The following is a 24,271-nucleotide window of genomic DNA, read 5'->3' on the forward strand; positions in this document are numbered from 1 at the left end:
ATCTCTCTACCATCTAGAATTACGTTAGCTTGGGTAATATGATCAAGGTGTGTGCGTGTTCTTTCTTCCAAGTTGTCACAGAATAACTCAAGAATAAAAGAAGAGATCGGTTTGGCTTTTTGCTGGGCTCTTTGTTGAAACACAGAGGTGAGGCTACTGAGATAAAAGCAAGCGGTACATTCTGGCATCTCCTTCAGGGTTATGACGCATTTCACATTTGCTTCTCAAAGGACAACGTAAAGCATAGTGGTAAGAGTATATTTGCAACACTTTTAAAGCACCTGAATATTTTACCTGGGATTGCACCGTCTCTCACATCTGCCATGTAATCATAGCAAAGATGTACAACAAAAACATTGCATGCAGATACTCCATTCACTGCCCTCTGTGCTTCGGAGTACTTTTTGGAGATCAAAAACAAAGCAGGACCCTGTTCTATGACAGAGGGAATTTCCATGCCTGTTCCAATAGTGAGCTTGAGAAACTGAAGACATTTCTGCTGGGGTGTCTTCAAGAATTTGTTTTGTTCAATCCTTGGAAAAGATATTTCCTTCTCTGGCCACAAAACAGACCGGAACACCAATTTTCCAACATCCCCATTGGTACTCCGGATGGGGCTTCTTCTCCATCCTTCATCTATCTAAGCCCCAGGAAAAAGTAATGAAGGCCGTGGAAATCTACAGCATGAAATAAGACATGAAGCCAATGGCTGTGTGAGCATGGTTTAAGTCTCTGCCATGCAATATATAACAACAGTGGAGGAAATGAAGGAAGGTCCTTCACAGACCACAATACAGGTATAGTCCTAGATTTAGGACCACAATTGACCCCAGAATTTCTATTGCCAAGTTGTTAACTTGAGTCTTGCCCAATTGTATGGCCTTTCTTGCCACAGTTGTTAAGTGTATCACTGCAGTTGTTAAATTAGTAACAGGGTTATTAAATGAATCTGGTTCCCCATTGACTTTGCTTGTCAGGTCGCAAAAGGCGATCAATGACTCCGGGACAGGGCAACCTTCATAAATGTGAACCTGTTACCAAGCATCTGATTTTCGATCATGTGACCATGGGAATGCTGCAACAGTCATAAGTGTGAAAAATTTATTTATTGTCATATTGGTCAAGTTATTTTTTTTTCAATACTGTTGTAACCAAACGGTTACTAAATGAATGGTTTTAGTCAAGGGCTATCTATATCCATTTGTTGCTAGGGACCTAGATCAATAAAGGTGTTAAATTTTATCCATCAGCCCTTAAAGGATAGGAAAATATATAATGCCATATAATTTGTAGTCCTGACTACCAAAATGCATTCTGCCATAGAAGTGAAGCCAAAAATTGGTGACTGGTGCTGTCCTTTCTGTTTTAATATGAGACAAGCTTTGGGGTATTTCTCTGGCTCACTTTCTCCTCATAGAGAGTGTCACCTGGCTGAATATATGTCACATATAATAATTGTCTGTAATATGGGTGGGCTGAATTAAGTGAAAGTAGATGGGTACTTGGAACAACACGTTTAGCCATTTATTAAGTTGTCTAACAATTCAGAGCTATAAAATGTCTGTGAATTGGTAGTTAGGCTATTTTAGAACATGGGTTTAACTGGTGCAGTTAGGTAACTACGCGCAACTTTACAAACCTGTCAACTTCAACTCCCAGAATTCCTGAGCCAGTATGTGCCTTTTTGCAACGCAAGCAGCAGCAATGATGGATTTAATGTCTGATATGCATTTGCATATCAGGAGAAGATTCCTGTTCTGCTTTTTTAATTAATTGGAAGCTACTGTCTTTTCAGTCTGTTGTCATTTAGTTTTTTACTCTTTGAAGAATTCCATCTGAGGTGGGTGGCTAGTAAATTCAAAAATAAATAAATCAATTCTAAGATACTCATTTAAATAATCATATATTGAAAATACAGCATACCCGAAACCTACCTACCAACCTACCTTCTTCCTAGCTTATATGGAGATTTCAATTTTTATTTGTACAATAGCAACCCTGTGAGGTAATCATTCTCAAGTAAGGACTTGATACTTGTTGAGTTACCATTCTTGGTTAATGTTGAATTATTATAGCAACATGGTTCTTGAAGAAAATCTGTTTGTGGTTGGTAGGAATCAAAAACTACTTTGTGGCACACAATCCATCAATCAATCGCCACACAATAAAGACTCCATTACTTTATTTTGAAATAACAACCCATACTGGAAATTCAATTTGGAAAACAACCTAGTATTCTTTTATACTGCCATGTTCCTACACACGCAGCAGAACTTGAGAAAATGTTGAACCAATATCTCATTTGAAGTTCCTTCTCTCCTGTAGTTCGTAAACTTAACTTGCAGCCTTCTCCATTGATTGCAATCCAGTCTATAGTATCCTATGGTAGTTCATTAACAGATTATGACTTCGCTGTCCGGCTTTACAGCTTTATCGGTGTTTTGAAAGTTGAAAGGTGTAAAGCAAAATTTCCAGCTGACAAATGGATCCACATCCCAAGAATCTTCAGGAAACACAATGTCTTGGCCTCTCACCCAACACGCAACCCCAATAAGAAAGCTGTTGACAAAACAAAGCCAGGGGACGTTCATCTCAATGTGGGCAGGAATCTCTGCATTAAGTAACACAATGAGCATTTGGAGCATAACGAATGGCGTCCAAGTGCCCATAAAGCTGATCAGAAGTCTTGTCAAAAGATGTTTTGAACGATCTCTGGAGCTGCCCTCAAGTTCATAAGGAAATAACAGAACAATGTCTTTTTCAACGGAAATAAACTTAGTGGACTGCACCATATTTATAATTTCTGACCAACAGAAAACAAGAACTAAGCATATTATGATCAATATACCAAGTGAGAGCCAATAAGTTTGGCTGCTAATGTAGAAAGGACATTGATGCTCATCATTGTCATTATTTATGTTCAGCCATAAAGAAGTGCTCCGAAGATTCAGAACGTAACCAAGCACAGAAATCCATGTGAGTATCACAGCAACTGTGTACAGTGATTTCCAACATTTGTTCTGGTATTTGGAAGTGTGGGTTATTGTAAAGCAATAATCCAAGCCAGCTATCAAAAAGACTGGGTAATGTAAAATCCCATAGACAAAGGAAGTAATCTGAGGCAAAAGACAGATGTGATACTCAGTAAATCTAATCTCCCCAATCAAAATATTCAGATTACAGAAAATGAGAGTCATCATCCCCAGAAGTATCAAGTCAAAGATAGCTAGTGAAATGCAGAAATAGCTCATAAAGCTCTGATGATGACGACTGTGTTTTCTGACTTGCAATAGAAACAAATTGAGAGATACTTTCCCCAGCATGATAAACAGCAAAGTTCCATTCGCTTCAGAAGGTAGGACCATATGACCATCTTTAAAATTCAAAAACAATGAATTGATGACTGCAGCCATGATTATTGGGAATGATGACAGCCGTTTCAAGCAATAGCTCATTCCTAAAACATCAAGAAAAGATATTAATTAATCTTAAATTCTGAAAAAATAAGATGAAATTTTCCAAAGAGTGAGCTACATACTTACCTATCTCAATCATCCTCCCTCTCTCTCTCTTTCTCTCTCTCTCCCTCCCACCCTCCCTCCCTCCCTCCCTCTCTCTCTCTCTCTCTCCCTCTCCATCTCTATCTCTCTCTCTTATATTGCCACCTATCTACAAATGTGACTCTGGGCAATGTGTACCATAATAAAGCCAACAATTAAAATATTGTTCATAAACCAGTAAAAGCAATTAAACATAAATAGAAACAAGATCACAATAGAATGTATCAGGTTTGGGGTTTTTTGTTTGTTTGACTCCTGGTGATTACCTTGACAAGTGCCTGCAGTTCTTTTGTCAAGATTTTTCAGGAGTGGTTTGCGCCCTTGCCTTCTTCCTAGAGCTGAGAAAAGGTGACTGGTCCAGGTTCACCCAGCTGGCTTTGTACCTAAAGCAGGACTAATCTCCCAATTTTTAGTCAACAGTTCAAACTATTCCCAGATAACAGGGCAAGACTGTGGCCAAGGCATCTCTGCAGGATGTGCATCAATGCTGGCATTTAATTGAGCACAAATTTGAGGTATTTTGTTCAACAGATGCTGTGAAAATTCTTCAGCATGGCCTTGCAGATAAATCTCTTGAGTCCTCCTTACCCAGCGGATCACCCTAAACAAGGCCACCCAATGGCATGCAGTACGGATGGAGAAGTTTCCATCAGAAACAAACCCTAGCAATTTCTGGAACTCTTCTGGATTCATCAGGAGGATTTTTTATCAGGTTCGCCTGATTCGCCAGTTGCGTCCCTTTCTGGATCGGGTCTCCTTATGCACAGTCACTCATGCCCTCGTCACCTCCCGCCTGGACTATTGTAACGCTCTCTATATGGGGCTCCCCTTGAGGAGCACCCAGAGGCTCCAACTGGCGCAGAGTGCGGCCGTGCGGGTGGTAATGAGAGCGACATGGCACTCCCATGTAACACCCCTCCTGCGCGAGCTGCACTGGCTCCCGGTGGTCTTCCGGGTGCACTTCAAGGTTTTGGTTATCACCTTTAAAGCGCTCCATGGCTCAGGACCTGGGTACTTGCGGGACCGCCTACTACCACCAATAGCCTCCCACCCGCCGGTACGCTCTCATAGAGAGGGGCTCCTCCGGGTGCCGTCGGCCAAACAATGTCGACTGGTGGCCCCCAGGGGGAGAGCCTTCTCTGTGGGGGCACCTACTATCTGGAACGAGCTCCCCCCGGAGATATGGAGGATCCCGGATCTGTGCACCTTCCGCCACGCTCTAAAGACCTTTTTATTCCACCAGGCGAGCCTGGCCTAACTTTCTCCCTCTTTTTAAACAATTTTAATAATTTTAATATTTTTAATACTCAAAGTTTAAATTTGTTTTAAATTGATTGGGGTTTTAATTTGTCTGGGCCAAACTATTTATTTCAATTTTATTTCTGCTTTTTAAATTTTGTATATATGTATTTTATTGTTGGTTGTTCACCGCCCTGAGTCCTTCAGGAGTAGGACAGTATATAAATCAAATAAAAGTAAAGTAAAAAAGTAAAAGTTGCTGAATAAAACAGCCTACCTCCCTGCAACAGGAACACTGCCAGAGAATCTCATGGATACGTAGGAACCATAGAGAGCTACCCCCAATTCCAGATCACACTGCCAGTTTTTGACAGTAAAATCAAATGAGACGTGTGACCACTGCTCCGTGTTGAGGATGGATGACCTGGGATAGGCCCATGGCTGTCATAATGGCTCTGTTAAGCCAACTTTAACCCCATGCCTAAGGAAGGCAGACTGACGTTCTCCAGGACCATGAGCCCAAGGAACTCTACCGCCAACCCCAAGACAGAGTTGAGGCAGACAGATTGATACATAGTAGGCAAAGTGGTATAACAATGCCAACTAATCTCTAGAGCCCAATTTAAGGAACAGGGTCTTATTTACTGAGTGTATGAAATATGAAACCGACAAATAAATGAATGTATATACGCACACAACTTTGGGAGCTTGGTTTAGAGGCAAGATTCAAACTTTTAAAAAGGAGCTCGAGAAGATGTAATTAAAAGTTGGATTGTATATTGGGTTTAGATTAATCCTGACAGGGGCAGGTTTAGGATGTGTGTGAATAATCCCACCGAATTATATCCCTTTTTAAAACATTTTTTTTTTAGAAAAAACTCATTTCACAGAAGATGAACAATATGAGAGAATTTCCCACTCATACAAGAAGGGAGAAAAACTCATTGTACAAAAGAAACAAACAGAAATAACATTTTCCTTAAACAAAGCTCTGAATTGCATATTTTTCTTTTCCTTTCTTTTCCTTTTTATCCCTTTCTTTTCTTTTCCTTTCCCCGTCCCCTCTCCTCTCCTCTCCTTTCCTTTCCTGGAGTGTTTCCTAGTTCAGGAACATTCTTGAACAACAGAACAACAATGTGTCATTGAAAGCTAATGTTTGATGGTCCTCTCGAATTTAAACAAAAATTAAAAAATAAAAGTGAGAGGGAATGTAGAGGTACAAGAGCAGATGTCCTATAGTTGCCTGGTGGATAATATGCCTTTTTAGTTAAAATACCTCGCATGAAAAGAATATAAAAAGTATACACTTGCCATAACATAAACTCAGAAAAAGAGCAAACCAGAACAAAATAGTAGCTTGAGTTTGTAAATACCAAATAAAGATTAATAGCCTGGAAAATACAGCTCTCTCTTTATATAAACAGGTGATCTCTGATCTGCATCTGCCAAGCATTGTTTTCATGCACTCTATAAATTACTTTCTCATACAAGCACATCCATTCTCCTTCTTTCTAGCAAAACCACAAAAAACAAGAGATGGAGGCAGGATGCAGACAGAGAAAAGGAAAGAGGGATTTCCTTTCCTTGGGGAAAAAAGAGAAGAACAAAAATGAGTGAAGATGACATCCAACAAATGGCAGTCCAATCTCTTCCTGAAAGCTTCCAGTGATGAAGCTCCCACAACTTCTGAAGGCAACTTCTGTTCCATTGGTTGACTGCTTGGTCAGAAAATTTCTCATTTCCAGGTTGAATCTCTCCTTGTTCAGTTTCCATCCATTATTCCTTGTCTGGCCTTCAAGTGCCTTGGAAAATAGCTTGACACCTTCCTCTCTGTGGCAGCCCCTTAAATAATGGAAGACTGATATCATGTCACTCCAGTCCTCCTCTTCACTAGACTAGCCATGCCCAATTCCTGCAACCATTAATAGTATGTTTTACTTTCTACTCCTCTAATCATCCTGGTTGCTCTCCTCTGCACTTTTTCTAGAGTCTCAACATCTTTTTATAGTGTGGTGCACTATAAAAACTGGATGCAGTATTCTAGGTGTGGTCTTACTAAGGCTTTATAGAGTGATGTTAGTACCTCACTTGATCTTGATTGTATCCCTCTGTTAATGCAGTTTAGGATTGCATAGGCTTTTTTGGCTACCGCTGCACACTGTTGGCTCATATTTAGCTACTTGTCCACTGACTCCAAGATCCCTCTCACAGTTACTATTATTGAGCCTGGTTTCACCCAATCTATGTGTACTTTTGGTTTTCTTGTCTAAGTGTAAGACTTTACATTTCTCTACATTGAATTTCATTTTGTTAGAAATGGGCCCATTTTGTTAGGGCCCAGTGTTCAAGTCTGTCAAGGTCCATCTGGATCTTGAGCCTATCTTCTAAGGTGATAGCTATTCCTGCCAGCTTAGTATCATCTGCAAATTGATAAGTTCCCCTTCTATTCCCTCATCTAAGTTATTTATGAAGATATTGAAGAGTACTGGGCCTAAGACGGAATCTTGTGGTACCCCACTGCTTACTTCCCTCCATGTAGACGTAGACCCATTAAAGACTACTCGGGTACGGATTGTCAGCCAGTTACGAATCCATCTGATGGTGATGGTATCTATCCCACTTTTTTCAAGGTTACCAAGAAGTAGATTGTGGTCTACTTTGTCAAATGCCTTGCTGAAGTCTAAATATATTATGTCCACAGTATTTCGCTGGTCTACTAATTTAGTCACCATGTTGAAGAATGAAATATTGATCAAGACTTATCAGCCAGTGTAGTCCCACAGATTGTCCATATTCTGAACCAGTATGATTTGCAAACATCCAAAGTTAGGAACTACTGCAGAGGTGTTGGATTAGACAGTGGTCTAAGTGGAAAGTGGAAAGTAATTTCTTTCGTTGTCAAGGTCGGGTTGCTGAATTTGCATTGTTGCAAATCTGTTATTTGGAACTGAATCATAATCCTCCCATAAGGAAGATGGGCCTATTAATTAAGTGGCACGATAGTGCACAACTCACGTTCAACTAAAATACATTTTGATGTACCTTCTATAGACCAATACAGCCAATATTGAAAGAAACCATTCATTTGGATAGATGCAGCCTTATTTATTCAGACAGACAGACTCTGCAGTCAGCAGAAATGAACATTAATTCTGGAATAATGCAGCCTTTATCCATAGAAAGAGCTGGTCCACATCATATATGGCTCAGACAGTTGCATTTTACTACTCTGGAATCAGTGTATCTATTATTACCCTCTCTTTTTTTGTTCCTATTTTGATCCACACTCTTACCCTTTCAAATGTTACGACTCAGCTTAAAAAGATTGGGTTGCAGTCAAACTCTACCTACAATGTTCAAGCACAAAAAACATTCTGTTTGCTTAATTTGTTGCCACAAAAATAGTGCAAAAAGAATTATCATCAGATATTTGTAATCAGTGTTTAGTCCTATGTACTCAGCTACATCATTACATTTTATTCGGGGTGACTTTCACATTTTTAAAGCAAGCTTTTTAATTCTCCTATAGTTGGGCACGGCAGTCAGGTGGAGACTTGGTTGATTTGCGATTGGACCGGGTCTGCAGAATTGAAGGAAGTCCCTCCTCCTGACTCTAGCTGTCAGTTTTTCAACTCGGTCGAGTTCGGACCAGTCGTGTCTAGGGACAGCGCTTCCACAAACAAAGAGATTGATATAGTTTAAAGTGTCTCTTCTGTGGCGTTTTTATCTGAGATCCGTTTTCCAGCGTGGGAAGCCTCTCTTGACCCCGCTGAAGACCGCGCTGCGGTAGATTGCCGGCTGGCAAACTCATTGGCCACGCGCACGAGTTTGCTCCGTCGCGTTTCGGCCTTATACTATCTGACGGCTGCGCGGGCTCTGAGGAGACGACGATAGATTGCCCGGCAGCATATTTAGCGTGACGAGACTTCCGCGCCCCCCTTTTTAGTACAATCAGCTGGCTGGCTTGCACTTGGCCGAAAATTCCCCTCGGAGCGACTAATTGAGGCCTCCTTAGACAACGCGGCCCTCGCATCATCGGCCTGTGGCTTGTCAGCGCGCCAACGATTCGGCGCTACTGAAGTGCTTCGACCGGCTGGCTAGCACTTCGCAAGACCCTCTCCGAGGCTCTTGGCCCTTCCATATTGGATCCACAGTGAGTACAGTCCTCTCGGACCTACGGTGGGCCTATTCTGGCTTTTTAATTCTCCTGGCCCAAAAAAACACTATACAGGAGATAGGTTAGTTATAAAAGCAGAGATATGAGTCAATCTGATTATTAGGGTTTTTTCTAAAATGCTACAGACCACGGACAAAAAGACTTAAATTTGTTTTTTCCACGCAAAACTGTTGTGTTTTGCAAAATTCCTATCTTATTCTGCTATCATTAGTGTAGCTTTATACAATATAGATTTCACCATATTTTTCTGGATGCAACAAATAAAAAAAAGAATATTTGCAACTTATACATTTGTAATATTCCTGTTAAGATTTCAGATTTTATATTCTACACTTTGTATTTTATCCGTTCCTTTTTACTGAAATATGATGTCAATGTGCCATATCGTATGTGCCATATGATATATAAAATAAGCAATACTTTACTACTATTCTCTCTCTATTCTTCTTTAAGCTAGCCTATCTCTATGTTGTTTTTATGTATTTTTAGATTAGCACTACTTTTTTATTATTTTAACTATTTCGCCTTTAAATCTTTCCTTTTCCACCCCAAGTCTCCAGCTTCGTAGCCAATTCAGTTCATTTGGACATGAAATGCCTTTTCACTATAGACTTGTAAAAGGGCTACTCTCTTCGCTCCCTACCCACCAACAGAATCCTCTTTCTGGAGTTGGCTTGTAGAGCTCTGCACGTGGGCTGCTACGAGCGATGGGTTTTGTATTCAGACCTGCTTGCGCTTTCCAGATCCTAATTGGACTCTTTCCTTCCCCAAAATCTCAGCTCTGCCTCTCGAGAATTGAAGTTTTCTCTTGCTGTCTGAAGACTACAGTACTGATAAGGTGCTTGTTTTGTGGCTGGAGTTTCTCTTTCCAGCAACTGTCCTTGATTCTTTCCCTTAACAAACCCACACAGGTGCTTGTTTCCAGTTCTTTTTTTGCACTGCAAACTCTCCATTTAGAGAGAGACTGGGGCTGTCTTCTCAAGTAAGGGAGGTCCTCGGCATACAACCATTCATTTAGTGTCCATTCAAAATTACAACTGTAATTTTCTGTATTGTTTAAACAGGTGTCTCAGCTGGATTTATGAACTAGAAACCTCGAAATAACAAAGAAAAATTTTGTTCTCTTGAAGCTGCACTTGTTACTATTCAAATTTTCCATTTAATATCGTGGACAGATTACATTTTCACTCTCTGTACACTTCTTGGATCTTATAAAAAAAAAGCCTACACTCTCTTTACTTTTTGTTTTTGCTGACAAAAAATTGGATATAAGTAGTATTGGACTAAGGAACTCAAGAGATTGAAGATTTTCTTTTTCTTTTCTTTTTTTTAAAGTTTTTGTAAATCTTTTTTTTCTTACTTTTTAAAATTTTTGTTTTTTATTATTTTTTATTCTTTTTCTCTTTCCCTATTTTTTACCCAAAGGATTAAGGTGTGGAAGAACCTGAAGAACTAGATTGGATTATTATTTTTTTCCTATGTTTTTTCCTCTCCAGTTTTTATAAATTTTTACCTTACCCTTCTTTTTTCTTTTTTTTTCTCTTCTTCTCTTTCCCCTCCTCTCCTTTTTTTCTTTTGGGATTTTTGTCTTGGATTTTTCCGTTTGATTGGATTATAAAATGAGTAGGAAAGCTACAACAGTGGGATCAGCTGCAACTACGCCTGTACCATCACCTTCTGGCGGCCAAAGATCCATTCAGACCATGTTACAACAAGAGAAAGACAAAGACAAAGAAGCGTCTCTACAAGCAATTTTACAAAATGTGCAAATGACAACTAGCATAGTACAAAGAATGGAACAACAATTATCTAAGGTGGAAAATCAACTATCTAAGACAGATGAAAAAGTGCAAAGGATGGAGCAGCAGTTACTCAAAACAGATGAAAAAGTGGATAACATCCAACAAGCAATTGTGAAATATGATGAGAGACTTTCTAAATTAGAGAAGAAAGAAGATCAAAAGGAAAAGAAAATGAAAGAAATTGAGTATAGACTGGGGGAGGTTGAACTTGAAGCCGGTGGGATAGTCAGCTGGGAAATGGATAAAGCTGAATTTTATCTAAGATTTCAAAATGTGCAAGAAAAGAAAGGAGAAAACCTGGCAGATGTGATGATTGGATTGCTGGCTGAAGCTCTAGAAATCCCCAGAGAAGTTGTTGGAGGGGGTTGACGAGATTTATCGAGTTTACACCAAATACTCTATACGCAATAAACTGTCAAGACAGGTACACATAAGATTTACTAAAAAATTGATCAGGACGCAAATCTTACAAGCAGCAAGGGATAAAACCTTGAAATATAAAGAAAAAGAAGTTGTGGTCTTGAGACAGATACCAAGGAAAATCAGAGAGTTGAGAAAAGAATATCAATTCTTGACCAAAATCTTGATTCAAAAAGAAATTAACTTTAGATGGCTGACCCCAGAAGGACTGGATGTTACATGGCAATTTCAAAGATATAGATTGAATACAATTGACAAAGCAAGAGCATTTTATGATCATTTTTTTCAAGGAAAAGACACGGAAATCCAAGTTGAACCCCAATCAGCAGTCCCATTAAAACTTACTGAGGAAGAATTGATATTCCTTGAATCGACTGAAGGAGCCATTGGTGGAAGCACTGAACCAAGAGAACAATGTGAGATAAGATCGACTAGAGCAATAAAACCTATATATAAAGTATGAAGATGGAAGAGAGGAAATTAATCTCAATAAATATAAACAGACTCAATTCGGCCACCAAAAGACAGACAGTATTTCACAAATTAGAGAAATTAGAAGCTGATATGTCTACAAGTAGTACATGTTAAAAAACAGCATGAATACCTATTGATACAACCAAAATTGGGGAAGATTTTTTCATCAATAGCCCAAAACAAAAAAAGAGTAATATATATTAAAAAAACAATTTTGGCGGAATGTAAATAGTCAGATTTAGACGGAAGAATTTTAATGGTGGAAATACTTGATAATAACACAAAAATTCTTTTAATAGCAATTTATGCTCCCAATGAAAACCAAAGTGACTTTTATAGAAGACTACACAATAAAGTAACTGAAATGGATTATGATAACATATGCAAGATGGGAGATTTTAATGGAATTGTGGAGGAAAATTGGGACTACAAAACGAATAAAGTAACAAAGCACAGTAGGAAAATATTGCCAAAGTCCTTTTTTAAGATGATGGAGGAAATGAATATGAAAGATATATGGAGAGAAAGAAATAAAGAAAAGGAACAATATATATTTTATTCAGACAGACATTTATCACGGTCCAGGTTAGACATGATATGGTCAACAATGGAATTGTTGGGCGGATCATAACCATGAAATTTATGGGCGGATCATAACCTGGTGATGATAACTTGGAAAGGACAAAAAAGAAGAGCTAGATGGACTTCAAATAAAACTAATATTAATAATAATATTAAAAGAGCAAGAGTTTGTGCAGAAGATGGTTGTTAAGTGAATCTGGCTTCTCCATTGACTTTGCCTGACAGAAGATCACATACAAGATCACATGCCCCAGGATACTGCAACTATCATATGAGCCAGTTGCCAAGCATCCAGATTTTGATCACATAAACATGGGGAATGCTACAATAGCATGAAAAACAATCATGTCACTTTTTTCAGTGTTATTGTAACTTCAAACAGTCACTAAAACATGGTTGCACATCAAAGATTCCAGCGGTGGGTTTCACATTTTGTTACTACTGGTTCGCAGCACACGCGCAGGCTCGCTTTGCGCGTGTGCCCGCTTTGCGTGTGCATCTACCTTCCACACATGTGCTTGACCTTCCACGCATGTGCTTTGCTCGCACACCCGCCTTCTGCACATGCACCCGGCCTCAAAAACGTGCCTAAATAGGACGGCATAGAGCCGGGCAGGTGGGCGGGCCCACCTGCGATTTCCGCTACCGATACCACCCTACTCCCGAAGGACTCAGGGCGGTAAACAGCCAAACAGTAAAAATACATAGATACAAAATTTAAAAACAAAGTAACATCGAATTAAACAATTTGGCCCAGATTCACCCAAACCGGTTCAAACCGGCTGAATACCACCTCTGAAAGACTCCCTGCATTGCTCTTTTTCTACTAAAGACTAGTCAGACCATAATAGTAAAAGTTAATTAATTTGATCCTCCTACCAAGGAGAAATTCGAACAATGTGTGTGGTCTACCAAATCAGACAAATAACACAAGAGTTCATTCTATCTCTCTCCTCCCTTTCAAATTTTGAAGTTTGAATTTTAGAAATCTTGTTTGACAGAGGGATTTGTAATCCTCTGAAGAACATTCTGAGCATGCTAATGTCACAATGAGCCAATAAAATCTGGATTAATTTAATCTTGATTGTAAAGACACACAGTTAAACAGAAATTAAAATAAGCCAAAAATTAGAAACCGCAAGCTCGTTCTTAAAGAGCTTCCTTTGCAATTTGAAGCTCTGAGTTCTTATATTCCAATATATACTTCCTTGCTTTTGACAGAATTAAAATTTTTAAAAACATCATTTCCTCAAAAGCTAAATAAAAGACAGGGGCATGTACAAGAGACTTCACAATATTGAGGAAGAACTTCATCCGCTATTTATGTAGGAAATGAACTGACCATACTGGTAAACAGGAAATAAATCATTGGTTTATTTTATTGGTGGTTTCTTTTTCTTTTGTAGAAGCTGCTGCGGTATTAAACGCATTACTGCTATTAACCCTTAACTTCTTAAGGCACCCTTCATAACCTGTAGCGGACTACATCTTCAGGAATATTATATTATTGTAAATAGGCAGGCTCAAGGCACCTGTGCAAATTCAGATACTTTATTTAATCAACAAAGCAAGACTACCACTAGGGAAATAGCAACAGCCAGGTATTCTTTCCTCAAATGAACTTTTATTAAATCCTTGACGTTTTAGAACTTCTATTTAAATTCCCAACACATGCAGTTTAGAAAAGGGTCATAGCGAGGAAATGTGAGCACAGGTAATGTGCAGATAACTGTGAAAGCTAACAAGAGGTATCTATTATTTTCAACACCTCATTGTGTAAGGCAAAGAAATTCCCAGATGTATCCAATGCCAGCTCAGACAAAGAAAAGGTGTGAATTGCAACAGCAAACAATTACAACTACCATTGTTGCTAACACTATTTAGCGATTTGTATTTGTTATCTAGGTAACAAGTGATTTTTCCATCATAGTGGATCTCTCCTTTCTAATAAAGGAACGAATGCATCATCACCTACTATTAAAAATGTGTTGCAATAAATTGGGCTATGCAGACTGCATCTTCAAAATTGGCCTATACAGGTAGTCCTCGACTTACAACAGTGACCATTTAGTGACCATTCAACAGCACTGAAAAAAATGACTTATGACTATTTTTTATATTTATAATTGTTGTAGCATCCTCATAGTCAGGTGTTCGAACTTCGAAGTTACAACGGCACTGAAAAAAATGAAAGGAGTGACTTATGACCTTTTTTCACACTTACAACCATTGCAGCATTCTCATGGTCACCTGATCTAAATTCAGAACTTGGCAACTGACTCATATTTGTGACTGTTGCAGTGTCCCAGGGCCATGTGACCACATTTTGCAACCTTCTGACAAGCAAAGTCAGTTCACTTAAATTATTATTATTACTAATTTAACATCTGCAGTAATTCCCTTACCAACTGTGGCAAGAAAAATGTCGTAAAATATGGCAAAACTCTCTTAACAAATGTCTCACTTTAACAGAAATGTTGAGCTCAGTTGTGGTCGTAAGTTGAGGACTACCTGTATTAGGGTTAGAAAGGAAATGAGAAGGAAAGAAGCAGGACAAGTTCATTAAATCATGATGTATATGTATGTGTGTGTGTGTGTGTATGTGTTGATATGTTAAGCAATGCAATTTTGATTGAAGGAAATTAATGGAGTAAGATATAAAAAATACAATAATTCAGTATAAATAGTTCTCCAATACCCAGATGAGGGACGTGGTGGCTCAGTGGCTAAGACACTGAGTTTGTCGATCAAAAGGTCGGCAGTTCAGCGGTTCGAATCCCTAGTGCCACATAAAGGGGTGAGCTCCCATTACTTGTCCCAGCTTCTGCCAACCTAGCAGTTCGAAAGCACATAAAAATGCAAGTGGAAAAATAGGGACCACCTTTGGTGGGAAGGGAACAGCGTTCCGTGCGCTTTTCAGCGTTTAGTTATGCGGGCCACACGACCATGGAGACGTCTTCGGTCAGCGCTGGCTCTTTGGCTTTGAAACGGAGATGAGCACCGCCCCCTAGAGTCGGGAATGACTAGCACATATGTGCGAGGGGAATCTTTACCTTTACTTAATATCCAGATCTCTCTTTCGACAAAGATTGGCTTTATTCTCATCATTTCCTTTTAAACTTTGGACCAGAAATCTCATTTACTGAAGGTGAACTCCAACCTTCCAGTTTCTTAATGTTTGTCTTTACTGTCTCCATGAAGAATATCTTACTATAGCACAACAAAGTCTGGTTGTATTTTTTTGCCAGGAAAATACTATTATAACATGATGAAGAAAGAGTTATCACCACCATAAAAATTACTTAAACTTACACCAGAATGTGAACTGGGTTCATTCTCCTTAAACAGAGCGTATCATGGTTTAGATCCTAACGTTACATTTATAGAAGATGACATTTACCAAAATATTTTTTTTCAAGCCAGGTGCTGAAAATAGTGTAACTTTAGCTTTTTAAAAATACAATAATTATAATTCCTGAATTGAAAGCAAAGTCTAAATGCACAGCTAAAAGGACATGAAAGTGCTTTCCAAAAGGATGTAGGTTGGGCTATAAATTAAAATATTTTTAAAATACTTGCCACGGATAATCTATGAGGAAACACTTGCATAATTCTAGTAGAAATTCTCCCATATTTTAATAGTATTTGTGTGAAATAAACCCTCTCTTTTTGGGCCAGAACCAGGTGTGAAATCCAGCAGGTTCTAACAGGTTCTGGAAAAACGGTAGCAGAAATTTTGAGTAGTTTGAAGAACCCGCAAATACCATCTCTGGCTGGCCCCAGAGTGGGGTGGGAATGGAGATTTTGCAACATCCTTCCCCTGCCACACCCACCAAGCCATGCCCACAGAACCGGTAGGGAAAAATTTTGGATTTCACCCCTGGCCAGAACACATATAAGAGAGAAAACACAAATTGTGGAGGTATGTTACTGAAGTAAATGTTAATGAGTAAAAAAGGAAGAATGAAATGTTAGTCTTCTCTTAAGATATGATAGATGTTGTATCTATTCTCAGTGGCTCTGCCTCTACAGACATAATTACCTATTAACCTGCTACTATTTATACCACTACTTACACTGCAAACTTTATCAGGAACTGAGCTAGATTTATTACACCCTTGCTAATCCAATTGACTCAATCTAGTTCAGAAGAAAAAAAAATCTAATTTTTGTTGTCTGATGAAAACAAACAGAATCAACAAGTTGCATTATTTGCAATGGCTGCAAGGAAGATACTAAAGGACACCCTCACAATTAGTATTAATATTAGAGGGGATGTATTGAACTGACGTGATCGCTATAATTTTATATGTATTTTTATATGTATACGTACCTATGATTGGAAATAGTAGTAGTAGTTGTGTTAACCTAAATCATGGTTTATTCAGTCAGCCACATTTTTGAAGGGTTTGCACAACACAGTGAATTGTAAACTAATGAGCTGAGCTGGATTTGGACGCTATGATGCGTTTGACTGGTTTATAATTGAGTACATAGTATTGTATAAACACAGTCTTATTTGGATAAGAAAAGCAGGATTTTTTTCAGAGTGATACTAAAGCTGACACCATTATTAACCAAAATTACTCACGCGCTTTGTGCGCGCCACGCTATTTATAATGGAATTATGGTCAATAGGTGGTCAACTTGTATCTGAAAGCAATGCAATCCATTTGTAGATGAGAGCTAGTATGATTTACAATAATGATTATTCGTGCAAAATAAAGGAAAAGATCCTGGCCTTGCTTTCAACAGCGTTATTTTCTACACATAAATGGTTTTTTTTTTAAAAAAATACAGAAGACCTGCATCATTTATCTGAAATAGTGCAAATCAGACAAAAAGCATAACTGCCAGTCAAGCCATAATAATATTTTGTCTATTCAATAAACCCTGCCACCGTCTTTCTTAAATCATGGCGGCCACAGCTAAGGGGCAGCACAGAGCGGATCCTGGCTAATTTCGAAAACCTAAATAGGATTGGACCGAGTGGGTTCCCAGATAAGATGAAGACACGGCAGCCTGGGAAATTATTATTAATAATTGTTATTATTATTAATAATAATTATAATGCAAGGACAATGACGGCGTGAGATCGTCACATATCGCGGTCAAGTTACACCTAGGTGTGGTAGGAGAGCCGTGTTAGCGCAACTGGAGAAGGACTTTACCGGATCCTTCCCGATTGCTGTTGTTTCTTCTGTGTTTGGGATCTCTCGGACGCCCGTCGGATTTCTCAGGATGTCGCCGTTACTACCCTGTAAGCGCCCACCAGAGACTCTTTCTCTTTCTAAAGGCGAAGTATTAAACACCCCGGAAAGGAGGGTTGGGGGGGGGATCAAAACTTCTTTCCTAAACCCGCCAGCTGAATCCCAGCCGCCCGGTTGAGTCCCTTGGTTGAGTCGGGCGGCCGGCTGCAAAAACCGAATCAATTTCTCCCTGCCCTGCAACGAATGAAACCGCACGAAGTGGAAACTCACCCGAACTTAAGCCGACTTCAGTCGGGAGGCAAGACAAGGCGCTTAAAAAAGCAGAACAGGCGGGGAACAAATAGGACGTCTCCCCGCGCTATCTGTTGCGCGCTGCTAACTCAGACCTGAAATAAGGGGAATGGGGGACGACGACACAGACCTTACATAGCTCCAGGCAGCCGCTCGGAAAAAAAGCCAAAGGCGCTTTGCAGGAGCTAAGAGAAATCCGCTTCTCCCCGAACCCGTAGCGTAGAAGTGCAGCCCCGGAGTTCCCAAGCAAATCACTGCCGCCTCTCCTCCCTCTCTTCCCCCGCTCGCAGCCGGCGCAAAACGCGCCGCTTGCCTATCTTGCACGCGCGAAGCGGCCACTCCCCAGGGCGGCGGTGGGCGAGGCTCCGCCGGGTAGAACTGGCTCGTCGAAAGGCTAGGTAGGGAGCGAGCGAAGGCTCCGTCCCGTCGTAGTGTGGGAAAAGCAGACAGGCCCCTTTTCGTCTACCCGCGCAGGCCCTTATTGATTCGCTTTACGGCGGGAGGAGCCGGGCTGCAGCTATGGCTATAACCGTCTGTGGAGATTCTCAGTCATCCAGGTCGTGGTTGTCCCAAAGGTGCTTTTTTCAGGAGGCAACTGGACTTTCTTGGGTTTTTTTTTTTAAGACATTTTGTTATAGAATGGATCTAGCCCAATAACTCAAAGTACAAGTTATTATAAGTTTCAGATATCTTTTATTTCTTGCCTGGCTTGTCCCAGGCCTATCAGGTTAACATTTACTAACATCAAACCTTTCTATTACAGGTACGTTCCTGGGTCTGGCTAATCTCCATGTGGACCCTGTGGGAGGAGCTTAAGGTAAGGTGTGGTCAAGGGGATGATGGGATGTGTGGTGGATTAACCCTTGCATGGCCCAAGGCTTGAGATTATGGTGAAGTTAAACATTTACCCTGACACATTTCGCTTCTCATCCAAGAAGCTTCTTCAGCTCTGACAGGACTGTGGGGAATGGAAGGATTTATATTCCTTGCAGACAGCTGGTCATTTCCATCCTTATAGAGGGTCATTGAAGCACTTGGAGGTTTATCTGTGTCCTCAGGGTCAGCTGAGTAGTGCAAATGGTTCCTGTAGTCTGCAGTTTTTCCTCTGGAAATCCATTCCTACTCCCACACCATTCAAAGGGTGTTCATCCCAAATTGTATAGCTAACAGTCTGTAGAGATTTTCTCAGTCATCCAGGTCATGGTTGTCCCAAAGGTGCTTTTTCAAAAGGCAACTGGACTTTGTTTTTTGTTTTCCCCTTGAAGACGTTTCATTTCTCATCCAAGAAGTTTCTTCAGCTATAATTGGGTTATCCGGCTTTATTGAACCATATAGTTTATTTAACTATAACAACCATATAACTCAGGAGTGAAATGCTCCCGGTTTGGACCAGCTCGGGCGATTAGGTAGCGATGGCGGCGGGCAGTTCGGAGAACCAGTAGCAAAAATCCCTCCCCCCCCCAGCTTCCAGCTTGCTTACCTTAGCTGCTGGTCATAACACCTACCTTACTTTGCTTGCTGTAATCCCTGCAATCATTGCATCAGCAAGCAAGTGAATCTCCCTGCCTGCAATCAAGCTCATCGGTGAGCAGCTCTATCTGCCTGCCTGCCTGCCTGCCTTGTCCCTTCAATTGGGTAAGTTTTTTTCTCCTTTGGGAGCTTTAAAAAAATAGTTAATTGGGGATTTTTTAGTTCTTTTTTTAGACCTAGCCATTTAAAGTTTAGGAAGTTTTAAATTTAGCTGCTTTTATATAAAAATAAAAATAAAATAAAATAATATTTGTGCAGGTTTCTGAGATTTTGTGTGTTTCTGTAGTGTTTCACTCTAACTACACAAAGACACAAAATCTCACAAAGCTGTATGTGGAATTTTTGTGTGTGTAAAGTGTGAAAGTTGGTTTTTTGGTTTTTTTGTGGCTGTGTGAGGTTCCTGCTTGTTGCAGGGGCCATTTTGAGTCTAGCACAGCTGCTTTTACATTGTGGGTGAGCCAGTTGTGTTGTGTTGTGTTGTGTGTGTGTAAAGTGTGAAAGTTGGTTTTTTGGGCTTTTTGTGGCTGTGTGAGGTTCCTGCTTGTTGCAGGGGCCATTTTGAATCTAGCACAGCTGCTTTTACATTGTGGGTGAGCCAGTTGTGTTGTGTTGTGTTGTGTGTGTGTAAAGTGTGAAAGTTGGTTTTTTGGGCTTTTTGGGGCTGTGTGAGGTTCCTGCTTGTTGCAGGGGCCATTTTGGGTCTAGCACAGCTGCTTTTACATTGTGGATGAGCCAGTTGTGTTGTGTTGTGTTTTGTAGGTTAAAAAAGGGCAACAAAGTGACATCGACTTGGCCACGCCCACCTGACCAACAAGCCACGCCTACCCATTAACTGACCACCAAGCCCCACCCACTAATTAAGCCACGTCCACAGAACCGGTAGCAAAAAATTTTAGATTTCACCCCTGATATAACTGATGATATGGCTATAACCAGGAGTTCCAATAGAAGTGAGTCTCATAGCTCAGGGTTGAACTGTGGAGTCCTTGGTGCTTTGCTTGCAGAAGTCTCGTGACCCAACTGGGTAACATCAGGGCCTAGCTGGGATTATGAAACATCTGCAAACAAAGCACCCAATTCCCAGAGCACCAAGGACTCACAATATAACCAGGAGTTGCTGCTTGATATGAAGCCCGCTTGCTTAGTAGTAGCCCTGTGCCGCTGGGTCCAGCTGCAGTCATCCGTGGATCTGCCTCAGGATCTTGGTGTGCTCTCTAACCCGCCATCTTCCCTACAGAAATCCCAGACCACCTGAAGTGCCCCTCCTGGCTCCTTCCCATGGGCCTGCTTGTCAGCAGGGGGCAACCCAAACTAAACCAGACCAAACCTGGTTACTCCTTGGAGGAGAGACCATTAGGAAGGCGAAATAAACGCAGCCCAGCCAAAAACAGTGGTAAACCCACTCTGCTAGAGAGAAGTTTCTTGAAGGTGGGCTCCAGCATGTGTTCAAAAGCTCTGAAAGCCAGATCTGGCCCTAGCTTCTGCCTCAGTTTACCTTCCCAATAAGCAACTGAGTCGGAAGATCATTTAAAAGCAGTTTATTAGGGTACCCTGATAAAGTGGGATCTCTCAATGAAAAAGGAGAAAAAGAACCTCAAGCCACATGTTTCATTCTTTTTTATAGTTAACATCACAAAGAAAATACGAGAGGAAAGTTGGAGGGAATAAAAGTAACCTCCCCTTTGCATAAAAAATTACTTATATGTAATGAAACAAGCTATTTATTTGCATATTCATTAAAATGAGGTCTGACGTCAGAAGGGACATAAATTGTAAAGAAAAAGTTTACAACAGAGATAAACCAGACCCCAATTTGTACCAACAAACTTTTTCTTACTTGGAGCTCCAGCCTGTTTATCAGCTTTAGAATGTTAAAAGCGAATAAACCTGAATATTTTAAAAGAGAGAAAATAAATAAAATTAAAATGCAAAGTAACTATGTTAATTAGCAAGTTACAAAATCCATGTCATGTGCCCCTCAGCTCAGAAGACTAAACCTCTGGTCCCAGTGACTAACCCAGATTAGATCCTGCAACATTATCCTGGGACACATATGTTCGCCTTCATCAGTGGTAAATCCCTCCATTATTCCTGCCCAGACAAATACACAGATCTGCTTATATAGACTATAACAGCAGAGCTGGCTTCAAGGGAGACCATGCATTTATTGGTTCTGAGTTGTTGGAAACAACAACAACAAAGAGCAGGAACGACTTGGGAATTATAAATAAATAGGAATAAATAGACCCAGAATTCCAAATGGTTACATTTTGGGAGGCCAGGGTGAGCGGTTTATTTATTTTGACTGGTTGTTTATTATATCTTCTTTTCCTGTCAGGAATGAGGGAGAGGTTTATGGCTTTTCACCTCACATGGAAATATAATTGTTTGGTTTGGTTATTCATTGCTCAGACTGAGATGGTAGGAGGATGGGCCTTCCTTCTGTGCTCCAGCTTAGAGGAGAAAATGTGTTGGGCCACCTATGGGCTTCCCTCATTCCCAATCTTGTAAATAAGAAAGGGTCCCACCTAAATCCCCCTATGTTTATCCACCACATTATTTCTTTTGATTTTTTTTTAAAAAGGTATTTGCACAGTTAGTTACCAAGAGGAAATCTCACTGAACTGTTGACCAAAACTGATATATACTCTGAGTCAAACGTCTCTGGGGCATGCCATCTTTATGTAATTTTGGAATTCATGTAAAACAGAGATAGGAGAATGGAACAGTTATGAAATAGAACAGACCCAGACACGATGATGTCCTCTACCGTCACTTGGTTTCATCGGTACACTCCTCCTAAATGCTGCAGGGCCACACCCTTACCCATGGCAAGAATATGCTTTTCTCAGCTTGTAGCCACCTCTTCTTCCTTCACCTCAGTGCAAAGTTTCCTCTGTGTTGACTTTATGCAGCTGGAAGATCCCAAACAGTCCCATACTACAATATAGAAATGGCAGACTCTTCAGTTGTTAAAACAGCACCATCCTTAGTCATCCAGGTCATGGTTGTCCCAAAGGTGCTTTTTCAGGAGGCAACTGGACTTTCTTGTTTTTTCTTTGAAGACATTTTGCTTCTCATCCAAGAAGCTTCTTCAGCTCTGACAGGACAGTGAGGAATGGAAGGATTTATATTTCTTGCAGACAGCTGGTCATTTGCACCCTTTTTTATGGTCATTGAAGCACTTGGATATTTATCTGTGTCCTCAGGGTCACCTGAGTAGTGCTAATGGTTCTTATAGTCTGCAATTTTTTTCTGGAAATCCATTCATACTCCCACACCATTCAAAGGGTGTAATCCCAAATTGCATAGCTAAAAGTCTCCACCATCCAGTCAGAGCTGAAGAAGTTTCTTGCATGGGAAGTGAAACATCTTCAAAGAAAAAAAAAACAAGAAAGTCCAGTTGCCTGCTGAAAAAGCACCTTTGGGACATCACGTGTCTACGGTAGTTCCTTGCACAAGGGATCCCCACAGAACGAAAACTTCAAGGCACTGGAGGGAAGCACTTAGGTTTAGTGGTATAAATATAGGTAGTCCTCAACTTACGACCACAATTGAGCCCAAAATTTCTGTTCTTAAGCATTTGGGGCAATTTTAATTGCACCATGACCAGGTTGATGATCTTTACTATGGTGAATGGTCCCATAAACTTTGGCCCCAGTTTCTTGCTGGGGAGTTTTAACCTCAAGTATTTTGTGGAGGGGTAGACCTTCTCCCCCAGCTGGAATGGCCGTTGTGGGGCTTGGTGTTTGTCTCCCTGTTTCTTGTAGATTTGTGCCGCTTTAACTAGCACTTTCTTGACATTCTCCCAGGTTGCTTTCAGCGTTGACATCCAGTCTGTCAAGCTATACAAAGAGGAAACATGCCAGCAGTTTGGAGAGTGGTGTCAAGCTGGCCATGCCCACCCAGTCAGCTATGCCCAGTGAGTGGTGTCAAGCTGGCCATGCCCACCCAGTTGGCCCCCCGAGGTCAACCACAGCCCTGATGTGGCCCTCAATGAAATTGAGTTTGACACCCCTGCTATATATTATGAAAACATGGCCCAAATAGATAGTTTTTTTTTTTTTTAATATAATTTTTATTAATTTTTTTTTTTATACACAAATAAAATATAATAACAATTCTGTTTAACATCGGATTCGCAGTGTCTATAAAACGCAAGCCTTTGCGGATGACGTGGCGTTAATATTAGAAGACCCATTAATATCTGGACAAAAAGTACTAGAGGAATTGGGCAAATACGGGGAGGTGGCAGGCTTTAAATTGAACAAATCTAAAACCAAAATACTTACTAAGAATGTAACTGAGATGCAGAAGAAAGAGATAGAAGAAACCTTGGGCTTACAAGTTGTCCCAAAAATAAAATACTTAGGAATTTGGCTAACCAAAAGGTGCTCATCTCTAAAAGAAGACAATTATACTCCATTAATTAATAAATTAAAACAAGATCTGGACAGATGGAAAAAGATCAAATTATCACTTATTGGCAAAATTGCGGCAATTAAGATGAGCATCCTCCCCAAGATCTTATTTTTATATCAAAATTTACCAGTAATTTTAAAGAAAAATTTTTTCTCAGAATTAAATAAGACCGTTAGGGAATTTGTTTGGGAGGGAAAAAAATCAAGGATCTCACTTAAAATTTTACAAGAAAAAAGGAATGTGGGAGGATTTGGACTTCCAAATTGGGAAATGTATTATAGAGCAGCAAAGCTGATATGGATAAAGGATTGGATCACCCTGGAGAATAAGAGAACCTTAGTGCTAGAAGGACATGACCTACAGAAAGGGTGGCATGCTTATCTATGGGACAAAGACAATAAAAAGAAAACCTATTTCCACAGGCATAAAATTAGAGACTCCCTAATACAAACGTGGGTGGGAATCAGGCAGAGATACTATTCAAAAGTCCCAAACTGGCTTTCCACGGCAGAGGCAATGATTTACCCCAACAGGTGGGGAATGGAGAAATTGTGCAGATACAAA

At 40.2% G+C, this 24,271-nt stretch overlaps 2 protein-coding genes across 17 annotated transcripts in view; one reads left to right on the plus strand and one right to left on the minus strand.

The window, feature by feature from the left end:
• Window positions 1-112: 112 nt before the first annotated feature.
• On the minus strand, window positions 113-18,035 carry GPR160 (G protein-coupled receptor 160). Of its 5 annotated transcripts, none has more exons than XR_015728430.1 (3): window positions 17,886-18,025; window positions 1,640-3,457; window positions 113-677 (listed from the first exon to the last, which is right to left on the minus strand). XR_015728430.1 is itself a non-coding variant. In XM_060683167.2 (2 exons), exon 2 carries the CDS (start codon window positions 3,453-3,455, stop codon window positions 2,394-2,396), a length of 1,062 nt encoding a protein of 353 aa, XP_060539150.2. In that variant the 5' UTR covers window positions 3,456-3,457; window positions 17,886-18,035; the 3' UTR covers window positions 2,166-2,393. The 5 variants fall into 5 exon arrangements, 3 of the variants coding, with proteins under 3 accessions (XP_060539150.2, XP_034294896.2, XP_087728205.1); XR_015728431.1 differs by having other exon boundaries at window positions 17,735-17,887; XM_060683167.2 differs by lacking the exon at window positions 113-677 and having other exon boundaries at window positions 2,166-3,457; window positions 17,886-18,035.
• Window positions 18,036-18,037: 2 nt separating this feature from the next.
• LOC117678796 (uncharacterized) overlaps window positions 18,038-24,271 on the plus strand; it is a 64,647-nt gene continuing 58,413 nt past the window's right edge. For 8 of the 12 annotated variants that reach the window (XR_015728436.1, XR_015728432.1, XR_015728433.1 and 5 more), the window contains exons 1-2: window positions 18,161-18,330; window positions 18,519-18,572. The gene's annotated coding sequence lies outside the window, so the exon portion shown is untranslated. The other 4 variants (XM_087872083.1, XM_087872081.1, XM_087872082.1 and 1 more) reach the window with 4 other exon arrangements.

This window comes from Pantherophis guttatus, chromosome 6 (genome assembly GCF_059756535.1).
Source record: "Pantherophis guttatus breed Tessera chromosome 6, ASM5975653v1, whole genome shotgun sequence".
In the NCBI taxonomy this organism is placed as follows: Eukaryota; Metazoa; Chordata; class Lepidosauria; order Squamata; family Colubridae; genus Pantherophis; species Pantherophis guttatus.